The sequence below is a fragment of the Erythrolamprus reginae genome, chromosome 1, assembly GCF_031021105.1.
Source record: "Erythrolamprus reginae isolate rEryReg1 chromosome 1, rEryReg1.hap1, whole genome shotgun sequence".
Classification (NCBI taxonomy): Eukaryota; Metazoa; Chordata; class Lepidosauria; order Squamata; family Dipsadidae; genus Erythrolamprus; species Erythrolamprus reginae.
The window spans coordinates 326868473-326882807 of NC_091950.1; the positions used below are offsets into that span (position 1 = coordinate 326868473).

General features: G+C 40.0%; 1 protein-coding gene across 2 annotated transcripts in view; it reads left to right on the plus strand.

The window, feature by feature from the left end:
- PNLDC1 (PARN like ribonuclease domain containing exonuclease 1) overlaps nucleotides 1–10824 on the plus strand; it is a 44027-nt gene extending 33203 nt beyond the window's left edge. Inside the window, exons 17-19 of one of the 2 annotated variants that reach the window (XM_070740176.1) lie at nucleotides 4763–4938; nucleotides 8452–8550; nucleotides 10669–10824. In XM_070740176.1, coding sequence (XP_070596277.1) covers nucleotides 4763–4938; nucleotides 8452–8550; nucleotides 10669–10756 — 363 coding nt within the window. In that variant the 3' untranslated portion in view covers nucleotides 10757–10824. Of the gene's footprint in view, nucleotides 1–4762; nucleotides 4939–8451; nucleotides 8551–10301 lie in introns of both variants that reach the window. The other variant, XM_070740185.1, reaches the window with a different exon arrangement.
- The last annotated feature ends 3511 nt before the right edge of the window (nucleotides 10825–14335 follow it).

Sequence of the window (14335 nt, forward strand, 5' to 3'; positions counted from 1 at the left end):
AGAAAATATTATTTTACTGAAATAGTAGTAGATCCTTGGAACAAACTTCCAGCAGACGTGGTTGGTAAATCCACAGTAACTGAATTTAACCATGCCTGGGATAAACATATATCCATCCTAAGATAAAATACAGAAAATAGTATAAGGGCAGACTAGATGGATCATGAGGTCTTTTTCTGCCGTCAGTCTTCTATGTTTCTATGTAACTTCAACTCCCCGAATTTCTGAGCCAGCCATATTGACTCAGGAATTCTGGGAATTGGAGTTCACAGATCATAAAAGAGCCAGAGTTCCCTACCCCTGGCCTATGTAGTGGGCCTCAGGGAGAAGGAGTATGGGGGCAGGAGGCTTGTAATAGCTACAGAGCGAAACGCTGGGATGTTTGAGTGCAGAATTTGGGGTGGGGAGAGGAATTAAAACAATGACTTCATCACATCATCAATTGTTTATACCAGATTTCTGTCCCACTCACCTTTTTTTCTGTTGGGTAATGAAGAAACATGATTTTTGCAGCCATAGGGGCCTCTACCTTTTTCCTTTACAGAGCTTGTATCTGTTATGGGAGGAATTATGAAATTAAGGATCTCTCTTCCCCTGCTTCTTCTTTCCCTTTTTCCCTATACAGTGGTACCTCTACCTAAGAATGCCTCTACTTAAGAACTTTTCTAGATAAGAACCAGCTGTTTAAGATTTTTTTGCCCCTTCCTAAGAACCCTTTTCTACTTAAGAAACTGAGCCTGGAAAAATTTCCCAGGAAATTTGAGAGTGGCACAAAGGCCCGGCCAGTTTCCTGCCATTCCCCTTTTAATCCTGGCCATCTCGGGCTTTTATGGGCTGCCAGAGGAGTGGCGCTTAAGGAGGCTTTGGCAGTCCAAAGCGAAGAAAGCATTTTCCTTTCTCTGGGCGCTTGGAGAGGGAATAAAACTCGGCCAGAGCCTAGAGAAAAGAAACGCTCCCTTCAATCTGGGCAGCCCAGAGCAAACGGAGCGTTTTCCTTTCTCTGGGCGCTTGGAGAGGGAATAAACCACTTCACTGTGGTGACTCCCTTGCGCTGCCTCCCATACACCCGGTGCGAGGTTGCCTCCCAGAGCGTCTGGACGCAGAAAGGTAAAAGGGGGAGCTTCGCCCTGGCTGGGTCAACTCGGCTTCAGCCTAAACCAAGGAGTCACCACAGTGAAGGAAAGGCGCTGGCTACAAAGCGAGCGAGTGAGAGGAGAGCCCTTCAGTATGGGAAGGAAGAGGAAGCAGGTAGCAGCAGCAGCCACCTTTCGGTCAAAGGAGCAGGAGGTTCCCCCCTCTTGCCCGCCTGGGTTTCTCTCCCTGGCGCAGTGTATGGGAGGCAGCCTCGCCTCGGCTGTATGGGAGGCACGTGCTCCTCCTCGCCGCCTCAGAGTCCCTCTTTTTTTTTAAGCCTTTAAAGTTTTGGATTTTTTTAATTCCTTTCAGCTCACCTTCTTCCTTTGGCAGTGACTCTCCTCCTCCTCTTCTTCCTCCTCCTCCTCCCAACCAAATTCCGAGCTTTTATTTCTTTTCTAATGGGTTTGCACACATTATTTGTTTTTACATTGATTCCTGTGGGAAAAAATGCTTCTACTTACAAACTTTTCTACTTAAGAACCTGGTCACGGAACGAATTAAGTTCTTAAGTAGAGGTACCCCTGTATAGGCAAGGAGGCGAAATAGGGTCATTTACTTGTTATGGGCAGCATATGTGTTGTTCATATCATAGGAAAAAAGTAACTGACCAGCTTTTCTGATTAATAATCAGCAGCACAATAATAAAGGCAGTTGGCTGCATGTCCTAGTTTACCACATTTGACAAAAACGTTTTGCCCATGTGCATTGAGAAATATATCAAATTTAGTGTGATTCTCCAGGATCTTTTGAGTAAATATGTTTTCAGGGATCCACTTAAAATAGGCTATCATGAGGTTTGGGAACATCATTAATTCCCAATGTTGACAGCATTCTGTTTTCTCTAAATATGGGCATCTGAACAGCGTGTAGTTTCTTTGACCTTCTCACTGTTTTCTTTGACATTTTTGTGTGTCCTCGCCCCACCCACATGTCACTGGAGATTTGTTTGTTTGCTTTTCTCCATTCCCTGTTTGTTTTTGAGTTTTAATGTGGCTTGGCAAAAGTTTAGCAGTATACCATTCCCTTTGATATGATTTGATATGATTTGATATGATATGATATATAAGGAAAAAGAGGATAGTGATGATGACAGAAGATTCCTGTCTTGCTTTGAGGTCTCAGTATTTAATTTTCACCAGCTTCACTATATACCGTAACTTTTTTTTTAAATGGAAAGGATTAAATGATGGGAAATTCAGTGGGAAATATACTGATGCTACATTGCCATCCTTAGGCTCATGTGATTAGTCATTATTTAATCTCTAAAAGCAAATTTCCTTCAAACATTACTCCAAGAGCATTGATTGTTAATAGATTTAATGGCTTCAAATTTACATATCATTTTTCCAGGACCGTCTGTCAAGTGTGTTTTTATCTATCCTGAATATCAAATCCAGGATTCCCAATTGTTACATACGGACGGACGTAGTGATTAATTGTATAGCCACTGCTGATTGGCTAATCTAGTGGTGGGAGAAATAAACTCCTGAGAATAGCTAGCAAGCTTCAGGGAAGCCCTTAAAAGCGACTTCCCTGCAGCCTGCCGGTGGTCCAAATTAGTTGTAACTAATAGATTATAAAGGTGCTGAACTGCTCCTGTGCCTCTTCATTTACGTGCATACTAACACCAACCATGTAACATTAAAGAGAGTAAAAGCTCTGTGGTAATAGTAGAAACTCCAGTGGGAAAGGCGTTGGAATAGCTTCTCTGCAATATGTTTTCCAACTGTTGCAGTGTGTGATTCTATGATTGTACTCAATTCTTGGTGGTTTGTGCATCAGGCCATGCAATTTGTTCTGTAGCAATATTGCCAATATTGCCTCTGAAGCTGCCAACCTTAGAAAACAAGTATCACTTGGATTTCTGGATAAGATCTTTAATGCCAGTAGAATAATGGAACAGAACCTTGAAAACTTGCCAAAATAATTCTCCAGGTCAACTTATACCTAGTATAAAACCTAGTTGCATTGGAGGAGAATGTCTGAGGTACCAGGTTCCCTTAGTGATTTAATATTTATTTTTACTGTTGTTGTGAGCTTGCCCAGAGTTGTGTCTGTTAAGATGGGCAAAAAGGAAAGCTAATTACTTTTGAGTTTGTTTCTCACAATTCTGCCCTTCTCCTGGACACCAGAATCTCTTCTCTAATGATTCTGCTTCTCCCTTTTATTGCCTTGATGTGTTCCCAGGATCTTTTAAAACAACATTAGAAATTGGGTTACAGAACCGAACCAGACAGTTATAGAGGTGCAGCTGACAGACTCAATGATTCCACTGTAGAACTGTATCAGCAGCTCCTTGGGCAGTTTGAGCTTCCTGAGCTGGCGCAGAAAAAACATTATTTGTTGTGCTTTTTTGATGACGTTTTTTGATGTTAAATGACCAATTTAGGTCTTGAGATATGATAGAACCTAGAAATGTGAAGGTCTCTACTGTTGATACTATGTTGTCTAGTATTGTGCAGAATGCAGCTGCCAGAGCTATCATGGGCTTTCCCAAAAATGCCCATGTAACACCAACACTCCGCAGTCTGCATTGGTTGCCGATCAGTTTCCGGGCACAATTCAAAGTGTTGGTCATCACCTATAAAGCCCTTCATGGCACCGGACCAGGGTATCTATGAGACCGCCTTCTGCCGCATGAATCCCAGCGACCGGTTAGGTCCCACAGAGTGGGCCTTCTCCGGGTCCCGTCAACAAATCAATGTCGTTTGGCAGGGCCCAGGGAAAAAGCCTTCTCTGTGGCTGCCCCGGCCCTCTGGAACCAACTCCCCCCGGAGATTAGAATTGCCCCCACCCTCCTTGCCTTTCATAAACTCCTTAAAACCCACCTCTGCCGTCAGGCATGGGGGAACTGAGATATTCTTTCCCCCTAGGCCTTTACAATTTATGCATGTTATATTTGTTTGTAGGGATGTTTGGTTTTACAATAAGGGTTTTTTAGTTGTTTAAGTATTGGATTTATATGATGTTTTTATTACTGTTGTTAGTCGCCCCGAGTCTAGGGAGAGGGGCGGCATACAAATCCAATAAATAAATAAATAAATTGTAAGAGGTAGTAGAATGGGAGGGCTTCTCCTTAAGTCTATAAACATTTCTAAAGTTTTGAGTGTGTTCAGTTCCAGATTGTTCTGGTTGCACCATGAGGCTAGTTGTTCAACCTCCGGTCTATATGCGGTTTCATTGTTGTCTCAAATGAAACCAATCACTCTTGTATCATCTGCAAACTTCAGTAGTTTAACAGATAGATCATCTGAGATGCAGTCTTTGGACTATAGAGAGAAGAGAAGTGGTGAGAGCAACTCACCCTTGGGGGGGTTGGGCTGTGCTAATTGTACAGGCATCTGATGTGATTTTGCCTAGCTTCGCCTGCTGCTGTTAGGAAGCTTGTGATCCACTTACAAGTGTGTTCAGGTACCGTATCAAGATGTTATCAGTATATTTAATAAGCAAGACAACTTTTAAATATTATGATTATAGCTGTTTTTAAAAAATATTTACATTAATTCTAAATTCCCATCACTGTACAGTGTGTATGTGATTTGTATAGAATGCCATAATATTTCAATAAATAGCCTGAAACATCTTTCTGGTTTTCTTAGTAATTGAAAATCCATTATTTCCCCAGAATTTTAATGGTGCGGATGACCTAACATCACGTCCACCCCTCCTACTGGCCACTGTGAAGGGGTGGCATGGGGTAACTGAAGAGCAGATTTATCAAGAATTGAGGGCTTTCTGCAAGTTTGATGTTCGCCAGCTAAGAACGAACCAGTTTCTCCTGCTCTCCAATCATTTTAAAGAGTATGTGCTTAAAATCCTAATTTATGCCTGAATCTGCAATTTTCTGAGCTATCAGCCTATGGACCAGGCTGCCACTGTATATTCACTTTTGTTACGATTTTCAAAGTTGGATGATCATCTGTCTGTGATGTTCTAGTGCAGGGATGGCGAACCTATGGCACGGGTGCCACAGGTGGTACGCGGAGCCATATCTGCTGGCACACAAGCTGTTGCCATAGCTCAGCTCCAAGGTGCATGTGTCTGCTGGTCAGTTGATTTTTGGCTCGCACAGACACTTTGGGAGGGTGTTTTTGGCTTCCAGAGAGCCTCCAGGGGGATGGGGGAGGACGTTTCTAACCCCCCCCCAGCTCCAGGGAGGCCTTTGGAACACGAAACATGAGCCTACTGGGCCCACCAGAAGTTGGGAAACTGGGCATTTCCAGCCTCTAGAGGGCCCCCTGGGGGCAAGGGAAGCTGTTTTCACCCTCCCAAGGCATTGAATTATAGGTGTGGACACTCGCGCATGTGCGATACCACACACTCAAGCTTTATCGGCACCCAAGGAAAAAAAGGTTCCCCACCACTGTTCTAGTGGATCATGCATTGAGCAGGAGGTTGTACTAGATAACTTCTAAGATGCTTTCCAACTATGATTTTATGAATAATATTGTCTTCCTTCCCAAATAATATGAGAATTTACCTTTCAACCACATTTAAAAGATGGATGAACTATATCTTTACGTGCTCAAACACCTTGTGATCTGTTGTCCCATGTCTTGGTTTTCTTTAAAATAATCTCACGTTCTAGTTAGGCAGAATTTTATTTTCTTGTGCTAGTGAGACTGCTGAAACTGGGTGCAAGGATGTAAGTCAATAACTATAAGGGTCGTTCTTTGTCAAGTGGACCAGGTGAAATTGAAGCCTTATTTGAAAAGAAACCATCACAAAAACAACATGTAGGATAGAAAAAAACATGCTTTTTCTAATGAAATAAAAATAAAGATGATTGAAGGTGAGAAAATAGAGAGCGATAGAAAAAAACTTGCTCTTTCTAATGAAGATGATTGAAGGTGATGAAACAGCTCTCTGTTTTTTCACCTTCAATCATCTTCATTTTTATTTTGTTAGAAAGAGCACTTTTTCCCCCTATCATATATGTTGTTTTGTGATAGTTTCTTTTCAAATAAGGCTGCAAAAATCGGTCAAATAGACACCTAGTCCACTTGACAAAGAATGACCCTCAAATGTCTATAGAATGTTCAAATTATTAGACTTATTTTTTAAAGACTGATGTATTATTGTTCTAGACAACTTACCAAAATGAAGAAGCTTTTTTAAAATAAATACTTGATCTGAAGAGGCCCAGTGCTATTGTATCTTCTTTTAAACAGCAGAGAATAATGTATACTTGAAGAACGTCACATCAATTTTAACAGCATCTGTACTAGTATAATCTGAAATGTAACAGTGTTCTGTTTATTATTAAGGAAGCTGAGTTAAACCCTGACATAGTCTAGTTTGTAGTAGATCTATTTAAATAATTGGGAGGAGTTAGTGTGACTACATTTTCTGGCAGTAACATACTGCCATAATGTACATTTCTCCAATTCTTTGCTACTTCTATGGTTCAGGCACACGTGCACAGAAATACATAGCAAACAGTGGTTCAGGCACACGTGCACAGAAATACATAGCAAACAGTGGGTGCTGTTTGCTATTTGTTGGGAGGCAAATTACTGGGAGGAAGAAGCAGAGCTCCACACACCCCTTTTTTTCCCTCCCCCAAAACTAAGGTGCATCTTATAGTCCAGTACATCTTGTACTCCAAAAAATATGATACAGTGGTACCTCATGATACGAACTTAATTGGTTCCAGGAGGAGGTTCGTAAGGTGAAAAGTTCGTAAGATGAAACAATGTTTCCCATAGGAATCAATGTAAAAGCAAATAATGCGTGCAAATCCTTCAGGAAAATCCCAAACTTTAGAAGGGAGGCGAACAGAGGGCAGGGAGGAGCAGCTAAAGGGGGCGTGTGGAAGAAGCAAGGCTAGGCTAAAGGGTGAGTGGGAAGGAAGAAAGGCAAGGGGGGCGCCCCTCCCTTTTCTTTCTTCAAAAGACACCCTTTCAGTGCCTCTGCAAGCAAGCTGTTCTCTACAAAATCTTTCCTCCTACAAGCCGCCCCTCCCTTTTCTTTCTTCAAAAGACACCCTTTCAGTGCCTTTGCAAGCACATTGTTCTCTGCAAAATCTTTCCTCCTCCAAGCCACCCCTCCCTTTTCTTTCTTCAAAAGACACCCTTTCAGTGCCTCTGCAAGCACGCTGTTCTCTGCAAAATCTTTCCCCCTCCAAGCCTCCCCTCCCTTTTCTTTCTTCGAAAAAGGGGGAAAAAAGAAACCCCTTCATCCCAGCAGCAGCTGCTTGGGTTCGTAAGGTGAAAATAGTTTGGAAGAAGAGGCAAAAAAATCTTAAATACCGGGTTCGTATCTTGAAAAGTTTGTTAGAAGAGGCGTTCGTAAGATGAGGTACCACTGTATATACTATTGCTGTGCTTGAGCTTTTGATTATTGGCCCTAAAAACAAAATAGGGAAATGAAAATGGGCTTAAATGGAATGTGATGTTGTGCAGGAGAAATAAGATGAGAAGTTACTGTGGAATTATTCCTCTTGATGTTTTGCTTTGGCTCAGAAAGAACAGTTAAAAAGGAAAAGGTGGAAAATTGGGGGGAAACAAGGTGGGACCTTCTTTTCCTTAGGACAAAGGGCTAAAATACAAATCCTTTGCACTGTGAGAATGTGAGCAAGCAATAGTAAAATTGACATGGAGGTAAGTTAGGTGGCTGTAGATGGGCCATCAGCCAGAAAAAATTCAGTCCCTTCATTCTTTGACTGACTTTCTGTTTTCACTTCTTCCTGCTAAGAGTGTAAGCAAGAGGAATACTAGACAAATGTTTATGGAGATTCTCAGTCATCCAAATCGTGGTTGTTCCAAAGGTGCTTTTTCAAGAGGCAACTGGAGTTTTTGGCTTTTCTTTGAGGATGTTTCACTTCAGCTCTGAGTTGAAGAACTTTCTTGGATGAGAAGGTAAACGTCTTCAAAGAAAAACCGGAAAGTCCAGTTGCCTCTTGAAAAAGCACCTTTGGTATTATAGCTGAAGCAGCAGTTTCCAGCATTGATTAGTTCCTGCTTCTTCTGGTAGCAAAGCTATTACAGTAGTACCTCTAGATACGAGCTGCTCTACATGCGAGTATTTCCAGATACGAGCTAGGAGGGGAGAGACATTTCTGTTCTACTCCCGAGCTCAAATTCGGGATACGAGCCGAGCGTCCACTAGGTGGCGCAAGAATCCTTGCTTTTGGTTATCTCGGAGGGGAAAAAAGTTATTTGTTCCAGAATACGAGTTGCCTCGAGATACAAGCTCCCTTATGGAACGAATTATGCTCGTATCTAGGGGTACTACTGTATTTGGTTGTACGAAGCACTTTTCTTTACTGTATTATCCAGCAAGCTGAGTTTCCTCTTCAAATTATTCTTACAGCATCAGGATAGTTACGAAAGTATATAAAGACCATCCCAATCTGCAGATTTCCGTGTATCACCATTGGAAGCATTCTCCACGAGTGACTAGCTTCTTACAGTAAGTAAGCTTGACTTTATGCTACCTTTTGGAGTGGTAGTTTACAAAGCATAGCTTAATTCAGTCTGGGTGCTGATGCAGAAATCTACCCCTGCTTAAATACTTGAGTTGTTGCATTCTGCATCTGGCTGCAACTGCACAATTAGAAGTACATTCTTCAAAAGAAGTGTGCTACATTTGTCTGCCATGATTTCTTTTCCCTCATCTGTTGGCCCAGAATCAATTTTCAAAGTGTAGATGATTAAAAGCTTAGTATCATCCAGATTGACATTCTCAGGTGTTCATACCATTGGAGACAGAACAGCTACATATACTAGTATGACATACACTAGCCATATTATTATTATTATTATTATTATTATTATTATTATTATTATTATTATTATTTAGATTTGTATGCTGCCCCTCTCCGTAGACTCGGGGCGGCTCACAACAGTGATAAAAACAATACATGGTAACAAATCTAATAATTAAAATCTAAAATAACAGTTTTACATTACAAAGTCTAAAAAACAACAACAAGCCCAGTAGATAAAATACATACACAATTGCCTTTTCTGCCAGCAGGAACTATATGTAATAGTTAAGTTTTCATCCTGAATAGCATCATTTAGGGACTTAATTATTCAAGATGTTGAATTGATATATCAAAAACACTTCATTCTCCAAATTGCACTGTTTGTAGATTACAGTTGTGATCTTACTAGTGTAAAATCTGTCAGTCCTTAGTCTCAATGAGACAGGATGCCTTCCAAAACTATCGCAATTTTTTAAAAAAATAATTTATTGAACAGATTTGCACGAACACTTAAATTTTTTCAAAGTACTGTCCTTGGGTCTCTACACATTTTTTCCAGCGACTCTGCCATGACCAGTACACACCCTGGAAGGCATCTTTGGGGACCTCTCGCAAGGTCTTCGTCATGCCTGATTGGATCTCCTCTATGGATGAAAAACACACCTAGCCACAACACACTACAAATCCACGAGTTCCTGGTCAAACACCAGGTGCCAACGCTGCCCCCCCCCCCCATAGTCCTGATGTCACCCCAGCAGACTTCTTTTTGTTCCCATCCCTGAAAGGAACCCATTTTTGTCCATAGAAGAGATCCAATCATGACCGGTACGGTCATGGCAGAGTCGCTGGAAAAAATGTGTAGAGGCCCAAGGACAGTACTTTGAAGAATTTTAAGTGTTTGTGCAAATCTGTTCAATAAATTACTTTTTTTAAAAATGGCATTACTTTTGGAATGCACCCTGTATATAGTGCTTAAGTCTCTGAGTCTATGGAGAGGGGCGGCATACAAATCCAATCAATCAATCAATAAATAAATTAAAGCCATAAGAAGATAGAACAGAACCAGGGTTGAAAGAGTGCAGGATTTATTTTAAACTTTATTGATCATGCATTCTTAAGCACAGTCCCGGCCACTTTCTAATGGTCATTGACTATACAGACTGAGAAATGCAGTTCCCATCATCTCTAGCCCCCATAGTTGCACAGGCCGAGGATGGAGTGAGCTGTATTCCAACATACATGCTTGGAGAAGGCAGATGTAGGTCATGTTTTAGTTTTAGATATTGTTCGACTTCTGTTTTATTGCATTGTATCTATTTATATTGTATTTTTATTATTGTTGTAAGCCACCCTGAGTCCTTCGGAATTGGGCGGCATAGAAATTGAATAAACAAACAAACAAATAAATAAATGTAATCTTTTTATATATTTCATTTTGTTTTGCTACTTCAAGTAGTGAAGACCAAGACTGAGCAGGTAGAGAATCTGAGAAAGATTCCCAGGATTAACAAGATTGTGTTAGCAGGATACTGTATTTCATTATTTTATTTAAAATTGCTTGTTGAATACAGCTTAATATATTTGAAAGATTTTTATGCTATAAGCTGCTTTGGGAATTATGTGGTTTTACCAATATAAGTAAAGCATGGAGTATCTAAGCCATTGTGTTAATGCCCTTGTCATTAAAACTTCCCATTTTGAATTATGAATTCAGTTGAAACTGAATCTATGGCAGGTAGAATTGAACTTGATGTTAAACTCTTGATCTTGTTTGGCTTTGGAACAATTGCATTTATGTTTGTTTGTTTGTGCCCTTTCAGAATATGTGGCATTGTGGCTTCTTGGTCTCTGCTGGCTTTCTTTCTCGGAGGCTCTTATAGTTGTCGTGTACAACAGCTCATCCACTAGAAACGCTTGGTTTCTTTTCCCCTCAATGTAAGCTGCACAATAATAGATTAAAACACGTTGTAATGATCCCCAAGTTGCGTGGTTCCTGATATGGGAAGAAGGATAGGAAAAGAGAACTTGGTCAAATAGGATGCAGCAAAAAGCAAACTTCTTTATTGTAGGGGGGGGGGGGAATAGAAGAATGGAAAGTAGCAATGGAAGAGATTGCGGATTTTCTTAAAGCGTAAGTATTGCACCAAATATTTTGCGCTTGCTGCTTGTACATAACTTGTCTAGCACTGAGCAACTTTCCTTCCTTTCTTTTCAAGGGGGATTTGAAGCTTCCAGGGCAGTTCATCTAGAGAACTCAAAATAATTTGTTCACAAGCTACACAAATAGATATTAAATTCTGGAAGAAGTGGAATAACTTTGATATCAAAAAGCTAATTGCAATAGTAGGCAATTCATGTTACAGACTTGTATATTACAGACTTGTAACCTACAAAATACTCCAGTCACCAAACAATTCTCTTTTCATAATAAGATCCTCAGAAGATTAGCTCTATATACAGGAAAGGTGGCATAGGAGAAAAAATAGCATTAAGTATCTGGCTCCTAGGCTGTAAAATGCTCTAGAACAGTGATTTTCAACCTTTTCTGAGCCGCGGCACGTTTTTTACATTTACAAAATCCTGGGGCACACCACCAACCAAAATGACACAAAATGACACCATAAGACACTCTCCTCTCTTTTTCCACCCCTGTCTCCTCCCTACCCTTGTGTGTGTGTGTGTGTATGTGTGTACAGTATACACACACTCTTGAACCATTTCCAAAAACAGGTGAGGGCTGGGGGTTTTTCTCTCTTATTCTTTGGGTGCTTTTTATCATATGCTTTAAATCAAGAGTCACTTCTCTCTCTCTCTTTTGTTTCTCTCTCTTTCCTCTCATTCTCTGTCTCAATCATTTTCTCATTTCTCTTTTTTCTTCCCACTTTTGCTCATTTCTCTCTCTCTCTCTCTCTCTCCCCCTTCCTCTCCTTTTCTCTCTCTCACTCTTGCTTTCTCTTCCTTTCTCTCTCTTGCTTTCTCTCTCTCACTCTCTTTCTCTCTTTCTCTCTCTCACTCTCTTTCTCTCTCTCTTGCTTTCTTTCTCTCTCTTTCTCTCTTTCTTTCTCACTTTCACTCTCTCAGCAAAAAGCTGCGAGACCGGAACCTGAACTTCCTTCTTCGCGGCACACCTGACCATGTCTCGCGGCACACTGGTTGAAAAACACTGCTCTAGAAGACCCAGAATACATCCAAATGTAGAACAGCTATCGTCACTGCCCTATTAATTACTTTTTTTACTTCCAAATTTTTTCTCCAAGAACAAAGAGCTTCACTAACAGCCTATTCCAACTCTTCTTCTTGGTAATTCAGGGAATATGAAGAACTTTTGAAAAAGCTAATACTGCTTGAATGTATTTTCTTTCTATTTTTAGTTGAGAAAAAGTATAAATTCCTTTAATTATTTTAAGCTCCAATTTATGGCCCTGAACTCAGTTCCCAATGCTCAGGACAAGCTATCTTAAACCACCAATCATCATGGCTGCTGCAAAAAGCTTTAAATAAGATTTACATCTGTTTTTGGTAAATGGATATTTCCTAGTTTCATCCAACCTAAATGAGAACTGTTGATTTTACAAAACAAAGCAATTTGATATTGATACTCATGGCTCACTCTCAATTCATCATTCATTCCAGTCTTCATTAATTTTTCTTCAGAAATGGTACTAGCAAGAAGGAAACAAACCTTAATAAAAAAAAACTGGAAAAAGGATGTTTGATTGACACCCCTTTTCAAGTTTGTGTCAGTGATCTCTCCACACTGTCTTCAGAGCAGCACTATCATTGCGTCCCAAACTAAAGCCCAGAGTCTGTAACTTCCCACGAGCAGAAGGATCAAAATAAAGCATTTCGAGGTGCTGATTATGTAGGTTGAATGAATTTTCCAAACCCCAAAGTTAACATGGCACCAATTTATTGTTCTGCAGAAGGATGTGTCAAATCCAGTTTGGGTAGTTGCTTATCCACAAACTAGACCAGCCACCTTGCTTAAACAAAAATTCAAGATTATGACTTTAATTTAGAAATATAATATTAGTTTTTTTCCTTACTAAGAATATAGTAAAACCTTAAGATCTTGCTTTGAATTAAAAAAAACCAACACACCCTGCTATGAATATAATTGTAGCAGTGGATTTCAACTGTACAAAAACAAACATGGGGAAAAAGGGACAATAATTCAGAATATAACGTGTGTAATTTAACAGTCTTATTTATGGAAGACTGGGTATAAGGCAGTTTGTCAAATTGGATTAAAAATATACATGGAGAGGAGCAGCATACAAATCTAATAAGTAAGTAAGTCAGTCAGTCAGTCAGTCAGTCAGTCAGTAAGTAAGTAATCAATTTTCTTTGCAATCCCCAAAAGATGTGCCCATTGTTCCTTCTAGCCTCTGAGCTGAATAAGACTCAGGACCCAAAGGATTTCAAATTAGATTTCAATTGTTTTTAGTTCCTATGTAGAAAACAATAGATAATTTCATTTAAGATGCACCTAAGTAGAAAGATTAAAAAATGGATAAAAGTTATAATTTGTGTAATTCACATGCAGCCCCAGACACCTATGACTCACATATAACTTATTGGGAGCTGCTCATTCATGGAACTTTCAATGAGGAGATGGTCACCTAGCATACAAATCCAATAAATAAAAAATAATAAAAAATAATAATCTGTCAATGAGGAGTGATGATATTCAGTAGGGATTGGCAGCCAGGGGGTAGATCTTGGCCACCAAATTCACTCTTGTGAAAGTAGAGATCGTGAAATCATCCACATGTACCCTGGACAGCAACACTTCCTAAGTAGACTGCAGGAACTGAGGATTTTTGCAGTTGGCTGGTGGCATCTATTTATCTACTCACATTTGCCTGGTTTCGAACTGCTAGGTAGGTTGGAACTGAGGTAAGTAACAGAAACTCATCCCGTTGTTGGTTTTCGAGTCTCGAATCCGGGCTGCCAGCTTCCGGGTCAGGATTGAAATAACTTAAATAAGCATTCACAAATGGCATACTGGATTGGTTGGCCCTATAAAACCATTAAATAAATAATGTCCCAGTATCCAGTTTCATGATAATTGAACATAGCATCTGAGGGACATCTTTTTGTCAGAGTTCGTTGCATAAAAATCAATTCCAGAAGCACACACAGATAGCTGATTCATCTGGATTCATTAACTTCTTTCTAAACATAACATATACTGTATATATACAATACCACAAGTAGATTATTTCTTCAATTTAGCAGTTACAAGCAAAATAAAAGCAGTTTCTAGTTACGAATTCAGAGAGATACAAAGTGGATTGAGCCACACTCAATCTTCCAGTTTCAGTTTCGATTCTCTGCACAGACTCAGAAGTGTTTAGTTCTCATTGGTTGTCTTAGTTACTATACCTATTCATTGCCTGACCTTGTTACCACTGGTTCTCCCAGTCATGAATATTCTAACAATTTTTTTTCATAGCCGACAACTATATTCTGTATGTATCAAAT